The sequence below is a fragment of the Hyperolius riggenbachi genome, chromosome 1 (genome assembly GCF_040937935.1).
Source record: "Hyperolius riggenbachi isolate aHypRig1 chromosome 1, aHypRig1.pri, whole genome shotgun sequence".
Lineage (NCBI taxonomy): Eukaryota > Metazoa > Chordata > Amphibia > Anura > Hyperoliidae > Hyperolius > Hyperolius riggenbachi.
Genome location: NC_090646.1, coordinates 458,383,872 through 458,408,503, shown reverse-complemented (window position 1 = coordinate 458,408,503; position 24,632 = coordinate 458,383,872). Strand labels below are relative to the sequence as shown.

At 40.9% G+C, this 24,632-nt stretch overlaps 1 protein-coding gene across 1 annotated transcript in view; it reads left to right on the top strand.

The window, feature by feature from the left end:
• The window catches only part of LOC137525416 (unconventional myosin-XVIIIb-like), a 508,546-nt gene that overhangs the window by 248,113 nt on the left and 235,801 nt on the right, over window positions 1-24,632 (top strand). Inside the window, exon 16 of the mRNA XM_068246531.1 lies at window positions 2,358-2,513. Coding sequence (XP_068102632.1) covers window positions 2,358-2,513 — 156 coding nt within the window. The remainder of the gene's footprint in view (window positions 1-2,357; window positions 2,514-24,632) is intronic.

Below are 24,632 nucleotides of genomic sequence, written 5' to 3'. Positions count from 1 at the left end.
AATTCCACAGTGCATCTCTGCTGAATATGGAAATTCTCCCTTTCTTGTCTGTGAAAGCTAAATACACCTCCAGGACCACTGGAATTCAATGATGAGTCAGCTTGTTAATTGTACAGAGCCACACTAATCGAACATGCATACAGACTGTTTCGGATTGATTGATCCTCATCACTGTACGGCATGGCTTAATATGACTTTATGGGGTGGGACTTGAAACACCCATATGCTCACGCCAACCTGAATAATCACAAATACCTTCTGTTTTTAGAGGGAAAAAAACTGTTTTAGATAGCATTTTAGTAAGAGGGCTTGTTAGTCCTTTTTAAACCCTTACAAAAACTTTTAGGAGTTCTGGTTCACCATGAGCTTGCTGGGCAATCTGTAACAAAAATTGTAATCTATATTTTTATAGTAGTGGCATCTAAAGCAAGCATTTCTGGGAGTTCTGTGAGTTGTAATGCAATCCCCCCAAATAAGTATGATTGTTTTTAATGAATTCTTTTCTTCCGTAACTAGTTATACTATTGCTTGAAGCACACATTTATTACGATAGATCCACAATATAATCTATACAACTACTGGGCATTCTGAAAACTGGAATGACCAATGCTTTACATTCCATTTCCATTTTTTTCTACAAATTAAGGCAGTGATTTGTAGCCAGGAACTCATCAACACCAGATATGCCACTTACTCATTGCCTCTTACTTATTGCCTTTCCTCTTGTTTCCTTCCTGTTCTTCTAGACTGTAAGCTCAAACAGGCAGTAGTTTTTCCATTTTTGTTTCTTGGAAGTGCTATATGTTTTTAGGCACATTATATATGCCAGTGGGACATTTATGCTGTCTCCTACTTCTGTACAGATAGTATATACAATACCCGGTTTATGAATGATTGACTAATGAATGACTCACTGTTATGAACTTGGCACCCCGTTGTGATGATGTCATTATCACAAGCCGGTGCTGATCAAGATGGAGACCGCAACGTGGGACTGTCTTTGAGGTGAGTAATAAGCAATGGAGACATAAAGAGAGGCATAGGAGAGGTTGGCACGGGTGGCACAGAAGAGGTGACAGAAAGGGGTAAAGGTGGTGCAAAGAGGGGCAGCGAAGACACAAAGAAATCCCAGGAGAAACAAAGGGGGCAGTGGAAGAAGAGTGTGGGGCACATAAGGATTTAAGGAGGCACATAAGGACTGGAGAAGGCACAGAGAGGAAACATGAGGGCAGGAAGTTGCACAGGGGTACAGGAGGGTGGCACTAAGGGAACACTGGAGGTACAGGGAGACAATGGGGGCACAGAGCAGGGGAATAGAGACACTGGTGGCAGAGAGGGGGTACAGTGGGAGGAGTTACTTTAGGCATGGTGTTCTGACTTGAAAACAGGTTCACGTTAAGAATGAACCTGTGTTAAGAATGATCATTCCCTATCTTTTTTTGTTAACCAAGAACTACCTGTATTTTTTGCAAATGCCTACATTATGTACCCATATTTTCTTTGTTCAGTGTCACAGACGATGAAAGTGCTATATTAATTAATAATCATAATAACAAGTTAAAATGAAGATTCAACTTTACAGGATATAGGAATACAACAATCAATTTGATTTTGATGTTAGATGTGAGCACTGGTATTTTTGTGTAAAGAATTAATTGTCTTATTTTTATTAAAGACTTTTTATTTTTAGTACATCTTATTTCTTGTCCATTATTTTCAGACTATCCCTTGCTTCACAATGCAGTCCTTTCTGTTATCAGAATTATCTTATTTACTATAAACTGATTTCTTTTAATTGAAGATTGTAATTAAATGATTATGAGAGGGAAATAAGAGCTAAAGAGCCCTCTACCGCATTGTCTTTTGTTATCAGAAGGGATCATTCAGCTCACACTCATTTCCTTTTGTGTCAAGTATTTACTTCAGCTGTATCCTTTCTGACATAAATAATCCAACGGTAAGAAACAATATACAAGTATAGTTTATCTCTGTTGGCTTCCTGAAAAAAAATGTAAGTTTGTGACTGTTATGCTGATGCTTTGCCTTCAATACACTCATTGGCCACGAGTGAGTACCAATCAAGTATTTACACTCAACTGACTGCATATTTACTGCAGGTATATTATTCAGAAGGTAGTGAAACTAAAATACAACATTAGAGATATTCAATTGATTTTTATTTAAAAACGAAAAAACTAGGTAAAATCAAACATTATAAAAGTTAAATGTGGAATATGGAATGTTCATCATTTTGAAGCTTCCTTAAACTGTACTACTGTGTTATTATTAACCTAGCTTGTGTGTTTGAAATACATGTGTAGCGTTGTAAGCCACTGATGAGGCTGTTTGTGTTGCAGATTGGACATAGAGACTTTGATGTAGAGAAAAGACTCAGGAGAGATCTGAAGAGGACGCATGCCTTGCTGGCTGACCTACAGCTCCTGCTGGCCACCATGGGAGACTCGGGAGGACCACCTGTGGATCATGGAGAGATAGAAAGAGTTCACATACAGGTGAAAGCATCAAATAGAATAGCTCACATACTTCCAGTTAGTTACTTTGATTTAATCCCACCTCCCACAGCTTTGATATCTTATTGTTCTGATCCTTCCAAACATGATAGCTACAGTTTAGCTATGTCATTTGTGTTATGCACGTTGTGTAGACCATAATCTAATTTAATGGTTTACGCTATACAGAGCTGTGTGAAAACACAGCACAGCACATGTCATAGTCTTGACCTGTAAAAGAGGTTTCTTTATTGTATGCTCCTTATGTATCTCTTTCTGTAACATATAAGAATCTCATATCATGAAAGACACAAGACTACACACTGAGTGCTTTTATGTTGATCATAGAAAGCAAAGGTGACTTTCAATATCCCTGTTGTCTTACAGTAAGGTAAAGCTTGTTTTCATTTATACACACATTTTATTTGAAGGTAAGCTGTAGCGATCTTCTTTGGGTAATTTCTCACCTGCACCTGGTTCATAAAAAGCTCAGTGATAGGAAAGCAGTAGTTTACAATTTCAACAGAGCCGGATTAAGGCTAAATGGGGCCCTAAGCAAAGTGACTGATTTGGGCCCCCCTATCATGTTGTAATAGAATCAGAAGATACAGCTGCACAGCAACATGCCGCACACACCGGGGCAGCCGAGCTACTGGTTGCTATGGGCAACAGCCCGCTTTCCTCTGGGGGTGCACAATGCAGGGAATAGCAGCGGCAAAATGCAGAGTGAGAGATGAATGGCTGGGACATTTGCACTCAGGGGCTGGGGAACCCCTGTGAAGAGGGTGCCAGATATCACAGCAGCAGCACTTTCCCCCTGCATCTCCAGCCTGGCAATAGCAGAAAGCTCTGGACACCGCCAAACCAAAAGCCATTCCCCAGACAGAATTACATAACCACACCCACCACCGAACAACAGATTTCCTCCCAAACTAGACAGCCACCATGCAGCCTCCATCCCAGTGAATACGATAGTCCAGCAGAGAAGGCAGCCGCAGCGGGGGAGAAGGACAGCACCAGATGACTCACATTCACCTATTGCGATCCAAGCAATAGAGGTCCCGTCATCCGGAGCCCATCTGTCTCCTCTAGAGTGCTGCCGCTCTGTTACTACTACTATTACTACTTCCTACTTCCGGTCTGATCTGAGAATCAGGAAGTACAGAGCGAGTGGCTGCACAGTAGAAGAGACAGATGGGTTTCAGATGACGGGATCTCTATCGCTTGGATCATGGATAGGTGAGTGAGCGTTTGCCATCTGCTGCTATCATTCTTGCTGCAGCTGTGGTTCTCTGTGGGAAGGGAGGGGGGAGTGGGCAGCGGCAGAGCGCACAGTAGCAGGAGGGGGACCTAGGAAAAGAGCCTGGCTCTGAAGACAATCAGCAGTGCACGGCATCATTTGACAAGACAAGACAAATAACATTTATATCGCGCTTTTCTCCTCGCGGACTCAAAGCGCAAGAGCTGCAGCCACTAGGACGCGCCCTATAGGCAGTAGCAGTGTTAGAGAGACTTGCATAAGGTCTCCTACTGAATAGGTGCTGGCTTACTGAACAGGCAGAGCCGAGATTCGAACCCTAGTCTCCTGTATCAGAGGCAGAGCCCTTAAAGGGACTCCGAGCAGTGCTTGTGGGTATGCCTTTAAGCATACCCACAACTAATTAATTACATCCTCACACCTACCAGCATGATGTTTGTAATTATATCCCCCTGGGTTCCTTATATTTCATTGCATTGTGCTGAATCGAGCTGCCAACTTTGGAGAAAAGTCGTCCTGTGTTATACAATGTAACTATGGAAAGATGCATATCATTTTGAAGCTCTCTTTCTCCTCTTTCCAATGATAGATAAACTGCCACACTATGCCTTTTAGTTTTCGCTATTTTCGCGATCGAAATTGCAGTGGCCGCGATTTCGATCGCGAAAATAGCGAAAACTAAAAGGCATAGGGTGGCGGTTTATATATCATTGGAAATAGGAGAAAGAGAGCTTTAAAATGATATGCATCTTTCCATAGTTACTGCACTGCTCAGAGTCCCTTTAACCATTATACCATACAGCCACCGCTGACAGGATGGTGAGGGCTGGTTTATGTGCTGATGGGGCCCCTTTGACTCTGAATGGGGCCCCAAGCATCTGCTTTTGTTGCCTGGTCGGTAATCCGGCCCTGAGTTTCAAAGAAACATAGGAGCATTTAAATTTTAACTAGGAGCAAACATTTTAGAGCATTATTTAATCCATACACAGATTTGCAATAATGATCTTATGATTCAGAATCAGAACCACTTTATTTCTCCAAGTACATTTGTGTACCCGGAATTGTTTGTGGTTCACATTGTTTTGGCATCAGTACAAAGACGGCAGTAACAACAATACAAACAGGCATTACAATTGTGCAGACAGCCATTCATTTACAAGCTGGTGGATGTTATTATTATTATTTTTTATTTATATAGCGCCAACATATTCCGCAGCACTTTACAATGCATAATAAGACGGCAAGGGGAACATAGGTACAACCAAAAAATGTACAGCAGAGTCTCAAGCAGCACAAATATTGCAACAAAAACAGTAAATATTAGGAGGATGACCCTGCCCTTGCAAGCTTACAATCTAAAGGATTATAAGCTCTGCATGTTCAAAATTAACGGCCATTTGGCAGAACTGGAAGAACGAAGGATTGTTCAGCTCACATCACATGTGGGTAGGGCGCCGCAGTCTATGATGTGAAGGTCTCTCAGGGTGGCAGTGCTAGCAAAGGGGGGATGGAGTTCAGCAGGTGGACAGCCTGAGGGAAAAAAAGTGCTCATGTGTCTGGTAGTTCTGGAGTGGATGGACCTATACCGGCGGCCCAATGGAAGGAACTCGAAGAAGCCGCTGCTCGTTGTGAGGGGTCACATGAGATCTTAGTTGCCCTTGTCCACATCCTCGCAGTGTGGAGGAGATTCAGAGGTGGCAGGGCCGAGCCAATGATCTTTTCTCCCATGCTGATCACCCTTTCGAATTTTTTCTTGTCCCTGGCAGTTGCCCCTCCATACCAAACAATAATGGATGAGCAGAGGATGGACTCTATGGTGAGCAGCATACCAAATTTCTTCAGTAGTCGCAAGAAGAATAACCTTTGCTGGGCCCTCTTCTGAATTTTGGTAGTGTTCTGCCCCATCTTAAGTTTTTGGTAATGGTAGTGCAGAGGAACCAAATCTCTGGTACACAGGAAACCTCGGTCCCCGTGATGAGAACAGGGTCAAGTGGGGGATGTTTCAGGAAGTCTATAATCAGTTCAACAGTCTTAGCCGTATTGAGCATGAGCTTATTGTCCTTTCATCAGCCACAGATTCTCTCAATTTTGCTGTGGTAGGCCACTCCCAATTGCTGTTGATGAGGCCAATGATAGTAATGTCATCTGCATACTTGATGACCTTTATAGAGTCCTCAGATGAGGGGCAGCTACTGGTTTACAGGGAGAACAGGGGTGGGGATAACACACCCTGGTACTTTCATGGGATAAGCAGCTACCGAGCTTGACCCTCTGCATCCTGGTGGTTAGGAAGTCCTTGACCCATATGCCCAGAGTGGAGTCAACACCAAGATACCCAAGGTTATCAAGGAGGATGTCCGAGCAGATGTTATTGAAGGCCGAGCTGAAATATAGAAACAGGATTCTGACATAGGTCTGTCAAGGTGTTCCGTAAAACCTTCTGAAAGGATTGTTCATGTTTGCTTTGAACAACTCTTTCCTGTACATACTGTTTAGCCCTCTGCTGATTGTTCTGCTGTATAGAAAGGGAAGGGATGAGTGGGAATGAGCTGCCAGTGGCTGCATTGTTATATAATAATAGTAATCATGCAGGGTTTTACATGATAACATTGCTAATGAACGTGGAAGGAAAACCCGTGCACGCTTGGAAAAGGTTCCCAAATAGATCTCAAATGATTGTTGTAAGTGACCCAAATCACAGGATATATTATAGGATATATTGGTATTATTACAGTGGGATCATACTCCCAAAACAAAAATTTCAGTAGCTACTCTTAGTTACATAAAATAACATTTAAAAAAAAAAGCAAGGACTGAAAAGCAAACTTCTCCTGCTCTCTGCAGTGAAAATAAAGGTTTTTATACACAGGGAATGTGTGTGAATGGTTTCAAATGTTCTTTTATATAGCTAGGACTAGGAGTAGTTGGTTGTGAGAGTATAATCCTACTTTAAGCTTGAATAACACCATCAGAGAACAGAGACAACAAATTTTTGATTCATGCATATGTATTTCTAAATGTTTCGATGCATTAAAAGTTTCATCTGCACGAGTTGAAAGTCGATGTTAAATTTCCCAAATATTATAGAATTAATTTTATTCATTTTCAATTGAAAAAGCAATAACTTTCTTATAAATCGTATTCCATTTTTTCAGTTTATGTACACACACATACTTCTGCTGTAGCCAAATGCTTTTCTGCAACTGAGTAAAAAAGCTTTTGGCATAGTTTCTCATCAGTTCGTCATCGCATCACGTTTTGAGCCCTTAGGGGGATATGGAACTGCAAATTCAGCTGATGCTAGCAGCTACAGGCAATGACTTGGATAATTTGATGGACCACCACTCAGTGACAATCAACATTAAGTGCATTGAGATGAACTCTGCCATTCATCTCAATGTAGGATATGGTGGATCGGGGCGGTAAATGATGTGCGTTGATACCGGCAGTAGCCCATGTGAACTGGCCCTTACTTAGTTTAGGGAATTAGTTCCCAGTGGTGGAGCACTCTGAGTGATCATGTTCTGAAATAGTGCTATGTTGACATTGTAGTGCTATGAAGATATTAGTTTGATGCATCAGATAAAGATATGGATACAATAACCTGAGAGAAATCAATCATGTAGTAAACCATCTGAGGATTGTTGGCTTCCTCTGTATACCTTTAACCCCACTAGAAGTTGATCGCATGGTGTCATGTGACTGACATTTCTTAAGGGAATCAAAATGTAAAAATGATTTGAATAATGGCATTAAACTTCATAAGGAGAATCTGAGAGGGTGAAAGGATTCAGCCGTAATGAAATAGCATGTTCTAAAACTGACTTTAATTAATCTCAACATAATCTAGCCATCAGGAATTAAATTAGTTTCTAAGTGATTACAATATTTCTTCTAAATTTACAGGTACGGGAAAAATACATCATAAGTGTCTGATTTTAGTTAGGCTGTTCGAATAAATCCGTAAATTAAAAGATGTATTTGGAAGTTATTTTTAAAAGCCACTTTGTGAGCCAAGCAGAATTAGCTTTTATCTGATCTGCCAGAAGAGAGTATCCATGAGGATTGAAAAGATGCATTTACGATTGGGCTGTTTGCCATGTCCTGTTGTGTTAACTGTAATAAATATGCTCAATCTGCTACTGCACAGCTTGCTTCACTGTTCATGGCTTCCCATCCCACTTACAAACTGATCTGTGCCTCACTGTTTACATGGCATGGCTTCAGCTAGAAAGCTTACCATTGTGGTCACTGCAAGGAGCGCTATTGTCCAACATCAGCCTAATCCTCCCATGTCGGTTTCTCTTCTAAAAATAAACAAAACTGCAAAGCAAACCAGACCAGTGAATATTCATTCTATCCAAGCTAGTATGGATCTTTTGGAAATAATGTCATGTTTTAGATTTTCCTGCAAATAACTTGAGTTGTTTGGGTTGTCAAGGAGTTTTCTGAGTGATGGTTATCTATTAAGAAGACATTATGGCTGGATGGACAGTAGCTATACAAATTATGTTAGATTTTTATATTTATGTATGATAGGAAAGAACTCCATTTTCCGAGGAGAAGTCTATGGTGGTCAGATGCCAATGTGTATTTACACCTTAAATCTCCAATAAATACGTTATTTTACTCACACAGTCCTATTAACCACACTTAGAAATGTGCTGGTAAAAAAGCTCTTTCATGTATGCTGCATGTACTAGCCTCATCCATTACTGCACATCCTTCCTTGTTCTTCAATAAAGAAATACCATAGCTATAATGACCAAATTAAAGGACCACTATCACAAAATATTGTGGAATTTTAAATATATATATATATATATATATATATATATATACATTTCTCCCAGATTGAAATGACTTTTCTCCTATTTCTATGTTATGTCATGGGGCACACCTCTAGGGGCATGTCCTGAAGCTTATATACCTTGTTGGGTGTCTGTATTCAAATCTAGGGCATAGTCTGGATGCCTAGGAATGCATCTGGTGTCTCTTACAGCGGGAGTGCAAGGGGACCTGGCCTATATAGTACAGGGTTCCACTGAATGTGCAGGGGAGAACCTTGTTCTAATGGGGGGTCCTAGTACTCTGGCACTGAAGACCATGCTACTGTAAATAAAGTTCTAAATAATATTTAAATTACATCAGACAAGGGCTGCATTACTATAAAAAATGCTGCATAAAAACATTTTTCTCTCCCCTCTAATGTATTTTTATTTTTTTGTGATCAAGATCAAAGGTTCAAATAGAGATTCCAACATTAAAATAGACAATATTGTCATTAATACAAGATGTACCACCACCAGATCAGCTCCCCTCTCCTTTCCCCCAAATGCACATGTGTATCAGTACAAGGGTCCACTTAAATATTCCATCTGACACCCATCTTGGTTATAACAGGAGAATAACTTGTTTCCACAGTAAAAAAAATAAAAAAGCATGAAACCACCACAACTACCCCTTACCGGCGTAGCTGAGAGTCATACACTGCCAACAGCAAAGAATAATACAATAGTCCTATCGGCATAAGTGACACAGTAATTCAAAACAGCATTGGTTCCAATTGACTACCCATCAATAGCTGGTGTCATGTGAGAGTACAGCCACTGCTTGGTGCGCACTATCATCAACACATTAGTGGTGTTTCCAAAGGGCAACCCAGAAATGTGACTGTGGGTGTAAGGAATCCACACCACCATTGCATGACTGCATTACTACAAATATACTGTAGATCAATGAGAGAGACTTAGAAAATTCTGCTACAGCAATGTATTTTACTACTTTTCTACAGCTCAGTTCTACGGGGGATACTGCATGAAGACTGCAGAAAATAAAAAGTGAACAAAAGTTGAGAAGTTGCCAGCAGCAAATAATTAACAATGAAACCCAATTAATGCTGATAGCAATGTTGCTATGACACGTCCACAACTTATATATTCATTTACTTTTTTGACAGTTGTTATACATTAGACCCAACCTGGGGGTTGTAACGGCATTCATTTTAATGTTCCATTTATTCAATATGCATGCTTTGAAATTCACAAAGCTATGAAAAGTCAGGATGTTTTAGCCCTGCTGTGCTTCTGATTTCTCCAGTAAATTTTGAAAATAGCTCGAGTGCTTGCAGGTCTCTCTCTACTATGAATACATTTTATTTAATATGAGATCCTGCCCCAGCTATACATTGGTTTGGGAATACAATACCAGAACTTATACATTTTAGAAATGACTGTTGTACTGTATATTATTAGCTCTTCTGTTAACAGTGAAGGGATTATTAATATTTGCATATCTCAATAATCCAAAGTGGCTGCTGAATGTCTGAGTTTTGGTGTGTGTAGGAGACAGAATTCTACAACCACACGGGAAAAGACCAACCCTGAGACAACCTGAGAAATAGCTTGATAGTTAAGGCTTATTTCTTGGAGCAAGATGGCATGTAATGGTAAACTTTTGCACATGGATGAGTACTATGCAGGGACATAACTACAAGTTATGGGGCCCCCAGCAAAGCATTGATGGGGCCCCCAATGCGTACACTCTTTCCCGTGTAGTTTAGCTACAAAAACACCTGATCTGAAGGTTGAACCCCTTTATTGGAGGAAGAAAAGGTTAGTAGTTGGACCCCCCTCACAGCAGTTGCAGGGGTTGTTATTACGCCCCTGGTAATATGCACTATAGCAAAAAATACGCTATTAAAAAGTCACCCTGGAAAAGATGCACAAAGCGTGAACAGAAGGTACAAATGAAAGTAAGTGGACACATTTGTAGGAAATCTGTATTCGAGGACACCTGAAGGGAGAAAGATGTGGAGGCTGCCATATTTATTTCTTTTTAAACAATACCAGTTGTCTGGCATCCTGTTGATCTTTTATGTATCAGTAGTGTCTGAATCGCACACCTGAAACAATGCAGTAAATCCAGGTGTCAGTCAGGAATATCTGATCTGAATGCTTGTTCAGGGTCTATGGCTAAAAGCATTAGAGGCAGAGGATAAGCAGGACAACCAGGCAATCTTCATTATTTAAAAGGAAATAAACATCAAATGGAAGCGAAGCCGGCACCATCAGATATGTATTTGCTCTTTTAATCAGATAAAAACATGCAGACAGCAAATATGCGACGTTTCGAGGACACAACCTCTTTTTCAAGCTGAGCTGTGCATGACAAAAACATAAGTAACCAAACAATCCTATATATACACAACACGGACATATGGCAGCCTATCAGCATTAAGCTACATCATTAACCAATGAAATCAGGTCCTACCTAGTGGACCTGATAGAAAACCACAGAGCTGCCTGTCTGATAGGATCTTTTGAAGTGGAGACGTCCCACCCTCCCATCCACGTCAGTCCCAGGTGGGGGCAAACGGCTACTCATTGCTGGGCAGAATCATGCGGACATCCGTCTCCATCCGGCCACACCCATCGGCGGACCTGAGAGGGGACACTCCGCACTACGTAGGGGAGAGGGCGGCAACCAGCCGTCCACTCCCCTTCTGCCCAGCAACGCGTGACGTATGCGGAAGAAAATCCTGCTGTGGAGGGAGGCCCACTGGATCAAGAGGCTGGACACCATGGAGCCGAGAGGTCTAAATAGAGAGCTTGATCTTACGCCGTTTGTTTGATTACTCGCTGCTCCATGTTGTGCAGCCTCACTGAGATGTTCTTTGTCTGTTCTTTTGATTTGCCTAATATTGTTCAGTTTTTTCCAGTGGGTCCCCAAGTGGCTGCCTCCCCTTCAATACCCCAACCCCTATTACCTCCTTATTCCCTCCTCCTTCCATGCCCCCTCCCCCCCCCCCCTCACCCCCCAAACCCCCCCCCCCCCCTTTACCTCTCTTACCCGTCCCCTTGCTCCTTTGTCTCCGCTCCTCCCCCGTTATAGTTTTATATACTAACATCTAATTGGCTGCTGCCTTTTAGGAACGACTATTAGTAGCATTTAGAGACATAGCATTGTGTTCATATGACACACTGCATGCGTTGCTTGGCAACAGACACACGCTCTCTTTCCCGAGTGGGGGCGGGCACTTAGGCTCTCTGTTTACATCTGCATGGCGTATAAGCGGATTTTCTTCCGCATACGTCACGCGTTGCTGGGCAGAAGGGGAGTGGACGGCTGGTTGCCGCCCTCTCCCCTACGTAGTGCGGAGTGTCCCCTCTCAGGTCCGCCGATGGGTGTGGCCGGATGGAGACGGATGTCCGCATGATTCTGCCCAGCAATGAGTAGCCGTTTGCCCCCACCTGGGACTGACGTGGATGGGAGGGTGGGACGTCTCCACTTCAAAAGATCCTATCAGACAGGCAGCTCTGTGGTTTTCTATCAGGTCCACTAGGTAGGACCTGATTTCATTGGTTAATGATGTAGCTTAATGCTGATAGGCTGCCATATGTCCGTGTTGTGTATATATAGGATTGTTTGGTTACTTATGTTTTTGTCATGCACAGCTCAGCTTGAAAAAGAGGTTGTGTCCTCGAAACGTCGCATATTTGCTGTCTGCATGTTTTTATCTGATTAAAAGAGCAAATACATATCTGATGGTGCCGGCTTCGCTTCCATTTGCTGTAAAGATTCTGGAGTGTTGCCAGAATAGCCGAGGCACATCGCTGTTTGAACTGAGGGGAGTGCTCCACTACGCTTTCTAAAGGAAATAAACATGGCAGCCTCCATTTCCTTCTCACTTCAGGTGTCCTTTACACTTGCACTGCAAGTGTGTGTTGCGTTAATGTGCTGTACAGCAGGGTAACGTATCAGCAATTAAAGTCATTAGGGCCTAGCACACATACCGCGCCGCGTTGCAAGTTGCCGAACTGCTGACGACTCGCTGCAATGTTAACAGTATGTTACCGCTGGTCTTCTGTGATGGCGCAAGTAATGTAAATTAATGGGTGATGCATAGCTTTTAAAAAGGTTGGCAGCGGTGTTGCGTCATACATGTGTTGAACAATGGGAATATGACGGGGATGCCCGGGAATCCCAGTGATGTACTTCCTGTCCAGCAGGAAGTGTGTCACTGTGTGAGGAGCGTGCGGGGGGATCACTATGCATATGGCCCTGTCAGCATACTGTGCCTCAGAGTCCTGTGTTTGTGTTGCGTTACATTGTGGCAGGGGCAGGGCACTGCACCTTAACGCACACTTTAATTGTGACACCGGCCTAAAACTAAAGTCCTAAAAAATGATTGAAAATTTGTCCATGTGAGCCTCTGGAGATAAGTATGATCTGGCAGTTAGATGTTTTACCAGAGTAACGCGCTGATCAGCATAAACCAGTGGTTCCCAAACTTTTTCTGTTGAGGGTGCCCTTGATGGCTCTGAAATTTTTTTCAAGGCACTCCTCTGCAAAAATAACTACTGAAATGCTGTTATGACCGTTATTCAGCAGCACCCCCCAAAGGATGGAGATGAACGCCGCGGCACCTAGTTTGAGAACCCCTGGCATAAACCAACATTTATATGACAAGACAAATTAATTCAGGTTCTGGACAAATCTTTTTGGGAAAGGAGAATTTATTGACAAATAATGTTAATGAGAATGCTGTTAAGCAAATAGTAAATGTATGCAGGTAAACGCGTGACTCCAAAATTTAACCTATTACCTTTTATTAGCAGATCCTCGATACATTTTTGTTTATTATGTTAAATGTTTTCAAATATTTAAAATATATTCAAGGTTCAATACATAAATGAAGAAAGTAATGATTGACAATGTAGATCTTCAGACATCCTGACATCCTGTCGGGCTTAGTTCTATCAAACTTGAGAAAAAAAAAAACACAAGTAAATCAACAGCCAATCAGGTTTCATCATTATAAAAGAAAAAGAAGTTATGCTATGGTTGTATGAATTAGAGAGTTGAAAGGATATATCTTTGAGCTTTAAAACATACCTGTCTGTTTACTAGACTTCCTGTGCAAGGAAAATATGTAATTGTGCTAAAGTACTTCAGATCTTCAAGCAACATTACAATGACAATGCGTTTTATGAATGCTGAAGCTAATTAATGTAAACAGAAATATTATTCCACGTAACTAAAAGTTGCCATAAAGGTTAACTAATTACATAATAAGCAGATGTCCTGCCATTACTACAGGCTATGTATGAGATTAGGCTAACTTGTTTTTAATGCACAGTGACCCTGATTCAATTACAGGTGTTAAAAACTCTCTGCAAGCAAGTAAACTATCACCCTGCCTTGCACACAATTTAACGTCTAATTCAATTGCCGTAATTAACGCTTGCGATGGACAAATGATTACTAACTCTCCTAGCACATCAAAAAAATCAGCAGTCTGGGCATTAGCAGACTATTTTTAAGTGTTACATGTTAGAAAATAGCTGGTTATTGGAAAATTGCTCATTGCTAGCAGAAACCGCAAAAGATTCATGCTACAAGACTTGAAGACACTCCAGTTCATTTCACAGAACTCAACCTGTACACATTGAAACAAAGGAAATGTGAAACAATGAAATACATGTCATAGAACAGGCTGTAAACCTAACCAACATTTATAGAAGCAATAGCACTAGGAAGCACGCATGCTATATGTTACTGACTACTCCAACTTTATTAGGTCATTCATTACATGGTGAGTTCTGGTTTGCTGCATTGCTTCTACCGATGCAGGGTTACAGCTAGAGCTGTTTCGCTTCTTTAAGGGCCCATTTCCACTAGAGCGAATCTGCATGCGTTTCCTGCATGCAGATTCGCACAGACAATACAAGTGGATGGAGCTGTTTCCACTTGGGCGGGATTCTGTGCGGTTTGTCATGCAGAAAAAATCTGCACGGCAGACCCATCAAAATTCGCACGCCGCACACCCGCACACGATTTGTCGGTAATGTAACTAAATAGGAAAACCGCAAGCATTTTAGTCTTGCGGTTTTCCCGGCGTTTGGGCGTGCATTTCCGCTTACAAACCCATGTCAATGTTTGCCGGCATTGACATGGTTAAAATCGCGTTGTGCAAACCGCGAGCAATTCCGCGTGAAAATCCGCATAGAAATGGCAACGGAACCACAACCACATGCGGATTTGTTGCCGCGATTTTCCCGTCAAAATCGCGCCGCAGTAGTGGAAACGAGCCTTTACTGTTTCACTGCTGGATTGGATAGTCTGGTGAGCCTTTAGAGATTGGCACTGCTTGCCAGTGGTACAAATCTCCACAGAACTGCACTCTCAAATCATCTGGCTTCACTTCTGCAGTGCTCACGTGACTTGTATTACCCTCTGTTTGAGGCTAGCCTTGCACAGACTTTGGCAGTGAGTCTCCAGCAAATGAATTTGATGTTAACACATGTGGGATGTCAAAAGAACTTGTTTCAAGTAAGTCTTTTATCTCCTGCGATTCCATAGGGTTCAAGGTGCCTTATTAAAGCCCATCCACATAAAACACATTGGGCCCATATTCACTTTTTTCTCCTTAGTTTCCCCCAAGTGGAAATTTTTTCACCTTGTCAATAAAATGCCTTTTAAGCCACCAAAAATCAAGAAAATACACGGAATAATTTTGTCAGTACTTTTACACCTGCTTTTGGTATTTTTTCAATTAAAAAGTTCTGAAAAGTTATTTTAAACAGATGATTAAAATTGTCTCCTAGGAGAAAAAGCAGAGCTGTCTTGGAGACCAGACACAACACAGCACTCAAGGATCATCCACTTCCTCATTGGCAGTAGCTACAAAATAGGTGGGAAGAGTCAAGAAGAAAATAAGATTCATCAAATTTCTTGTATAAGGACCGCGGTATTAAACTCCCCTAGTGACCAGGCCATTTTTTGTTAATAGGGCCACTGCAGCTTTAAGGCCAAGCTGCAGGGCCGCACAGCACACAAGTGACCCCCTCCCCTTTTACCCCACCAACACAGCTTCCTGTTGGTGGGGTCTGATCATCCCCTCCAGCGATCGCCGCACGGAGACTGAAGGTGGGGTGGAGCTCCGCCCCCCGAGCAGGAGATGCATGCGCACCATGCGCGCTATCTCCTGCTAGCCCCGTAGAAGACCGTTCACGCCAATGGGCATGGAGCAGTCCTGGGGCTGCCGCACTGCTCACACCAATTGGCGTGGAGCAGTCGGCAAGTAGTTAAAGTAGAACTACAGCCATACTCTCTGACTGAATGTCTCCTTTATTTCCAACGGATCAGTCACAATTTGCATATTCAGTAGCAGTGCATTGTGGGTAACCACAGATGTTCACATAAAGCTGAATTATCACAAATTCCTTATGTTTTAAGAAGGCAAACTACACTAAGTAAGCATTGCTTGTTAGTAGGAGGGCTTTTCGGTCTCTTTTAGTCCCCTATACTTTCCTTGTGATTTTGGTTCACACCAAAACTGCTTGGTTACTGTGTAATATTCTAATTACCCATAGCAAACTCTTGTTGTTGTTTTTTAAAGTTCCTGAAAGTGTTCATGGGTTTAATTTCAGTTTTCCTGACAGCTTATCAATTAGTTATGCAGTGGTTTAGCCACAGTCTTGACATCTTCAGGCTGGCCCTGAAAGCAAGAGACATACTTTGAAAGGCTTTTTGCAAGATTAAAAAACAAAACAAAAAAAAAACACTGCAATAATTGCAACGTTTAAAAATAGCAATGAAGTGATTTTTGAATGAACTGGATTTTTTTTACTGTTATGCAAGATGACAGCTAGCGATAGAAATTGTAACAATCTTTATTAATCAGGGACATGTCGAATTAAAAACAATTACAATCCAAAAAGCCAGTAGCATAGGACAGTAGACATCAATGTAAGCATGAGTATATTATATTCAATACAGTCCATAACCCACCAGCAATTTATGGACTGTATTGAATATTATATACTCATGCTTACATTGATGTCCACTGTCCTATGCAGCTGTCTTTTTGCATTTTTATTGTTTTTAATTGGGCATGTCCCTGATTAATAATGAGTGATTTCTATTGCTATATGGACTCTTTCTTTCTCGTGTTTGGACATTTGAAATGATCACAGTGAGGGTTTTCCTCTCGTCACACTTTGCAATGTCTTCTAAACAAGCTTCTGCAGTACTTTCAAAAGAGTTCTCTTTTTTCCATAATAAGTCTGCACTGAACACTCATTTACCTAGAAGTGAATTGGTATGTTCATTTTATATCACTCCTTTAATACTACCTGGAGGAAATAAGGGAATGTGTTTCCCAGATGCGTGGTGCTGACCGTGGCATAAATGTTTCTAAATAATATGCACTTGCAATTAAGTCTTTCCTACTCACAGAGTAATTATTACTTTTCAGAAAGCCTAAAGCAATGTTACTTCAGCTGTATTAACACATATCCAAAAAGCCATTGCTGTAATTAACCTAGCAGCATTCTGTAGACTGCATATTGCTTGCTTATATAACCTATGAAGCCTGCAATTAAAACCTAATGCCTGCATATATCCAGGAACCTCATATCACCACGCATTCACATCTGCGGTCGGCAGATGTTTGCACCTGTCTATTAGGAGAGAAGCAATTGGAAACAGAAACACTTGAACCTTATTCTGCCTCTGTTTGTTACCTTTTTGCATGAAAACAGACTAGTTTCCTATAGAGAAGCTTTTTATCCTAGTACAATCTTTATCCAACCATCTACTGCTAAAGAGAGGCCATAAAATCCCTTACTGCAGCCTGCTGACATAATGCATATGAGTACTTACAAAATAAAATAATGATGTATATAAACGTCCATTTTATTGTAGCACTGCAGAAAGCCACAACTATAAAACAAAGGCGTATCACTAAAACACAAATATCAAAACAGAGGAAACATAGAGCGCTTTGTACTGCTGATTCAGGGAAGGAGTCCGCAGTGCATCACAAAATATGAAATATATACAGCAAACATATTTGTTAAAAGCCTCTTTTACCTGCTCACCACCAGGGCCACTCTCCCCATGGCTTCTGTTGATGATTGCAAGCTGGATCCAGAGCTAATATACAAGAAGAAAAGAATACAGTTGAAGCATTCTTAAAAAAAAATAAAAATAAATAAACATAAGACTATCCAGAGCAATTCACAGCATGGTATTTTGGCAGGATGGGAATTGAAATCATAAAGGATTTTTTTTTTCATCTATCTCTTCTCATTTGGTAAACATCCTATCACCTTGGTTTACTGTAGTTTCAGCCTTATAACTTCATAAACAAATTTAACAGTAAAGAGTGAAAAAAAAATATACATACTTATTGACATAGTATGTTAGAATCGTTTATTAAGTGTTGAGTAGCTTAAGGTCGCTTGACGAGTCATTCATTTACAATGTAAACTATTCAAAGTAATTTAATGAAATAGGAAGTGGTGTGCAAAATATTATAATCTATATCAGCCAATCATCTTCTATCTCTAAACTGATAAAGGAGAAACTTGGTTGCTAGGATACAATATTTTCTGCGTACATAATCAATGCTCTTTGCCCTGGCTTTGGCTTGAAGTCTCGAAATATAGAACATGTAAATATAGGAGCATTAGCTCTTAGCAACAACATTTAGGTATTGATAATTGTATTGGCATTTTGGCATCATATAATTTAGATGCTGGTTCTTAAAGAGACACTGAAGCGAGAATAAATCTTGCTTCAGTGCTTATATTCAGCAGGGGCATGTGTGCCCCTGCTAAAACGCCGCTATCCCGGGGCTTAACGGGAGTCCCTTACCTCCCCAATCCACCCGTGGAGTCTCGGGCAGCACTTCCGCATTGAGGCAGGGCAAACGGCCGCAGCCCTGCCTCACGCGCGTCTCTCAGCGCGTATCTCCGCCTCTCCCCCACTCTCTCAGTCTTTCTTCGCTGATAGGGGCGGGGGAGAGGCAGCGATGCGCCGCTGATAGACGGCGCTGAAAGGCAGGGCTGCAGCCATTAGCCCTGCTTTAAGAGCAGCGAAATCTACGACCAAGTTGGTCGTAGATTTTGCAGGGGGGATTTGGGAGGTAAGGGACCCCCGTTTAGCCGCGGGATAGCGGCGTTTTAGCAGGGGCACACATGCCCCTGCTGAATATAAGCACTGAAGCGAGATTTATTCTCGCTTCAGTGTCTCTTTTAAGAGCCAAAATCAGAAAAGTGCACTTGTTGTGTTCATAGCATTACCTTTACTGGTCATAATAACACTTTTTGTTTCATCAAGGCTATATTGCTATTATTTGTTGGAACCTCTCTTATAGTTAACTGTAAAGTTATGGCTAACACAGGGTTGAAGTGGGGTGTGCCTGCTACAAGTTCTGTAGCTTCGAACTTCCTGTGTTGTGGGCGGAGTATCTGGACTCAAGAGGAGCTTAGCAGCAGCCTTGTAAGTGCTGTTTTTTTAATTTAAAGAGGAATATAATTTACCATAATGAATAAAATAGTTTTTTATATTATAACTTTATATATTATAATATATAAATTGAGTAACAATATTTTATAATATTATTATAAATGATTTAGTCTGTATTTCCCCATTGAACAATCTTTCATTACCCTGATTTACATTCTGGTATTTATCACAGATGGTGGCATCTTTACTGCTGACAAGGTAAATAACTGTGGGATATTTGTTTGCACTTTGTCTCCCAGAATGCTCTGGGGAGGAAGGTTGTGTGACATCAAAGCACAGGCTAAGCATTACTGTAAGGATGAGTTATTAATAGACAACAATATATAGGTATAGGAGGTGTTTCTGCTCCTCAAAGCAACTTAATATTTTAAAGAGTGTAGGGTGGATGCTGGATTGACCTTCCTTACCTTTCCGTGACCATACGCAATGCTAGATTTTACTGTCTATTGGATGGAAATCCCTTTATTCCATTTCCATATGTTGTAAGTCAGCGCCCTCATGATTATGGAGTCTAATCCCAGAACTAGTAAAATCAACAGGCGAGATTAAGATGAACTGCTGGCTGTAAATTGGACAATGATCCAGCAGAGTATGCTGGGGTCCAATGCTTTTCCCAAGAGTTCCATGGCTGTTATGTCACTGCATATCTTTCTAGGCTAGAGGGATTCAAAGGAAGCTGCAGATTCCTGAGACATTATCCTAGTTGTCACCCAATACAGGAAGTGTGGGTAATTTCAAAATTGCTCACATTTGCAGGGGGATTCAATGATATGAATGTATCATATGTATGCACATAATTAGGATTGCTGAAAGGTTAGTTAGTAGTCGTTTTTTACCTTATGCATCTGAGCAATTTTAACCTCCCCTTCATTCGCCAATAACTTTATCACTATTAATCACAATGAATTGATCTATATCTTTTTTTTCCCACCCCCAATTAGGCTTTCTTTGGGTGGTACCTGTTGCTAAGAATTATTTTTTTCTAAATGCATTTTAATGGAAATATTAAGAAAAAATGGAAAATCATTATTTCTCAGTTTTCTGCCATTATTTCTTTAAAATAATACATGATATCATAATTAAAACCCACATATTTTATTTGCCCATTTGTCCTGGTTATTACACAATTTAAATTATTTCCCTATCACAATGTATGGTGCCAATATTTTTTTGGGAAATAAAGGTGCATTTTTACAGTTTTGCGTCCATCACTATTTACAAGCATATAATTTAAAAAATAATAGTAATATACTCTTTTCACATGCATATTAATAACATTCAGAACCTTAGCTATTAAAGTTTTTTTTTTAATTAAAACATTTATTTGGGTATTTTTGGGAGTGTAGGGGGCAAACAGTTAATTTTAAATGTAATAAATTGTATTTATTAAAAAAAATGTATGTAGATGTAGTTTTACTATTTGGCCACAGCACTCTCGCTTACAGAAAGTGAAGGGAAGACAGTAAACTTTATTTTTCTGTAGAAAGGTTGCAGCTTCTTAAAGAAGCCATCTGTCTTTCGAGCTGTGTTCCCATTCATTGATCTCCGGGCTAACGGGCGGCAGCACGGGAGTGCGCACAGGAGCGCGCAGCAGCAAAGTAGCAGCCTTTTGACGTATCAGCAATGTCCAACAGGGCGAAACTGGTTAAACTTTAAGCTATTGCATTTTCATGCAGCATCTAACTCAAGAACCTAACTTTAATGCCCCTGTCCAGGCAAATATTTTAATGACCTAATGGAGACTTGACTGGCAGTTTGGCTGTGCCCACCGCAAGTTGATTGGGAGGAGTGGTAAATGGCTGCTCGGCAATGCCCCCACTCCCTTTCCAAGAAGGTTTTGTTTCTCCCTAGCCAGCAGTGAGAAAGATTAAACGGAGCAGTCATGTACTAATACTGAACGATTGTTTTAAAACATGTGTTTTGCACCGAAAAGTACAAAAACATCCATTTTGCATTAACTAGTTAATATTACTATAGGATCAAAAACTATTAAATCAGTTTACTAAAATATAGTACCTGATAATTAAAAATAAATATTAGCATCTCATAATTGATTTGTAATAACCTCCTGTTTGGCTGAAGCTGCAATAATAGATTTAGTTCTAAAAACATTTGTAAGCCTACAAAATGTCATTAGTCAAATTAAATACATAAATAAACATGGAACAACTACTATTGCATGTGAACAGTTCATTTTATAAAATCTAAAATTCACAATTCAGGTTCTCCTGGTCTATAGAGGTAAAGAGGAGCTTAATAATTTAATTTTAACTTAAAATGCCACTTCAGTAAACTAACAGTAATAGAACATTTATAAGCCTAAAAATACTAAGTAAAAAAATGTCACAGCAATTATGGTATGAAAATGATTCATTTTGTAAAATGTTAATTGAAAATTCAGGTTCATCAGGTCCTTGAAAGTGAGAAGGTTGCCCATTCAGAGGAAGCAGTATCAGATCGTGATGAATGAATGTATTTCATACACTTGGGAATCCAAGGTCCTAAGCATACTTTGTCAAAAGTGTGTTTGCAATGCAGAGAATTTTATTTTATTTAAAATAAATTTGGTGAAGAACATGATTTAATGGGTGGCCAAGTAAGTAACAGTTTAGTTAAAAGGAACGTATTACTAAAATATAGTGACACAGCAAGCAGTCCATTCATTTTTAATGAGGAGACTGACCACTAACATATGAAATGAGATGCTGTGCAGGGGTGAACTGGTACTCAATTGGAGCAACACAACTGAGTGAAGTAAGTAGCCTCGTAAATTGAATTGAATGAAGGAAATGCAGAGCCAGTTTTCTCATGAAGCAAGGTGAAACATTTGCATCAGGCGCAGAGATTACAGGGGCGGCATGTTTGTACTGTGTTTACACTTACAGCATGCAGTCAGAGTAGGAGAAGCAAGAGGAGAGTGAGCGAGGTGAAGAGGTCGTAATTGGGGAAAAGCAGCTTTTTGTGCTGTGTGAGAAGTGAGAGAGGAGGGGAAGGCAGGAGAGCAGCAGTGTTTCCTTTGACTTGCACAGCAGAAGGAAGGAGGTGGCACTGCTGTCCTGACTGAGGAGGAATGGAGGATGGCCGACTGGCTGAGGGTGAGCAGTTTGTTTGTCACAGACTTGCAGCCAGCCAGTCAGTGTGTTATTGTGTTGAGCTGCAGCATGTCATGTTTCAAGTTGTAGCATATCCTCCCTTTCCTCTCTCACCGGTCACACAATATCATCAGGTGTCTATCTTATGTCACCTCAAAAGCATTGTTGGGATCCCCATTATTTCCCTCCACACAGGGGAGTCTTACATAATCCAGACAAGTCACAGGAGGCAGCACCGCACTCTGTGCTTCGGACTTTGGCTGCGTATTAACCCTGGCAAGAGGAAGTGGAAATTAGTCCCGTACCCATGTGTCACCATAGCTAGAGGGGGTGAATGGTGGGGAGGAGACACTTGGGGGCTCCTAGAAGCACTAAGGACCTGGGGCAATTGCCCCCTTTGCCACTATGGAAGTGCCGGCCCTGATGCCACCTAAAGCATGTTGCAGTTTTTTTGTGCTCCCAAACATAGTGTGGCCCACTTTCCAGGTCTCTCCAATTTGTGTTCCTTCCTGCTTTCCATTTTCTTATGTGGTGCCCAAGCATGTAAGTGCTCACAAAAGACGCCCAAGCTTAGTGGTGCTCAAATACCCCTTTTTAAAATTCGAGTTTGGTCGAATTCGAATAGTAAATTATTCGAGGTCATTCGAATATTCGAGTCGAATAATTTTTACTATTCGATTCGACCTCGGACTTCGAGCTCACTATTCGAGTCGGTATTCGAGCTAACTATTCGAGCTGACTATTCGAATTGGCCTTAAATAGCTTCCAACACTTGTTTTGAGGGTGAATGATGCAAGAAACCTCTTTTTTTCCAAGTAACAACAGCAAGTGATTATGTGGGGATGTTCCTTTAAAAAAAAAAAGTTGAAAAGAGAAGTTGTGTCCAGAAATTTGTTCAGTACTGTTACTGTATATACTTGTTCTTCTTCTTCTTTATCTTTCTTCTTCTTCTTCTATATCGTCTTCTTCTATATCTTCTTCTTCTATATCGTCTTCTTCTATATCGTCTTCTTCTATATCGTCTTCTTCTATATCGTCTTCTTCTATATCTTCTTCTATATCGTCTTCTTCTATATCTTCTTCTATATCTTCTTCTATATCGTCTTCTTCTATATCTTCTTCTTCTTCTTCTTCTTCTTCTTCTTCTTCTTCTTCTTCTTCTTCTTCTTCTTCTTCTTCTTCTTCTTCTTCTTCTTCTTCTTCTTCTTCTTCTTCTTCTTCTTCTTCTTCTTCTTCTTCTTCTTCTTCTTCTTCTTCTTCTTCTTCTTCTTCTTCTTCTTCTTCATCATCTTCTTCTTCTTCATCATCTTCTTCTTCTTCTTCTTCATCTTCTTCTTCTTCTTCATCTTCTTCTTCTTCATCTTCTTCTTCTTCTTCATCTTCTTCTTCTTCATCTTCTTCTTCTTCATCTTCTTCTTCTTCTTCTTCTTCTTCTTCTTCTTCTTCTTCTTCTTCATCTTCTTCTTCTTCATCTTCTTCTTCTTCATCATCTTCTTCTTCTTCATCTTCTTCTTCTTCTTCTTCATCTTCTTCTTCTTCTTCTTCATCTTCTTCTTCTTCATCTTCTTCTTCTTCATCTTCTTCTTCTTCTTCTTCTTCTTCTTCTTCTTCTTCATCTTCTCCTTCCTTTTCAATATCGTCTTCTTCACGTATTTCTCTTTTCAATTTTTTTTTAAAGAAATGCAGCTATTTTTGAGCGTAACAAATAGCTGGTGGGCGCACGCATGTTGGAAGCGCCATTGTATGTGCTCCCTGGCAGTGGAAACACAAAGACAGCAGGAGGTAAATTCAGCAGCAGGAGGAGGAGGATGAGTGTGTGGCAGCAGGCAGTCAATGAGGCAGGCAGCTCGCCGTGACATAATAGCCCTGGTACCTAGCGGTGATACCAGGGCTGTAAATAAACACAACAGGAGGTCCCAGACAGCGGTCGTGCAGCCCACATTGTGTCCAATACACAACTGGGACAACACAGTTTTCAACCCGGGCACCTCAGAAAAATTAAACCTTTTTTTTTTTTTTTATGGTTTTTTGGTTTTTGGTTTTGCAACCAATATAGCTATTGTTTGACGTAATAGCTGGTGGCAGAGTGGCAGCAGAAGGTAAATCATCTGTGTACCCTGGCAGTGGGAAACACAGACAGACAGCAGCAGCAGGAGGAGGAATGGAGGAGTAGGCGAGCAGCTATTGTTTGACGTAATAGCTGGTGGCAGAGTGGCAGCAGAAGGTAAATCATCTGTGTACCCTGGCAGTGGGAAACACAGACAGACAGCAGCAGCAGCAGCAGGAGGAGGTATGGAGGAGCAGTGTGAGTGTGGCAGCAGGTAGGCAGCGTGACATAATAGCCCTGGTACCTAGCGGTGATACCAGGGCTGTAAATAAACACAACAGGAGGTCCCAGACAGCGGTCGTGCAGCCCACATTGTGTCCAATACACAACTGGGACAACACAGTTTT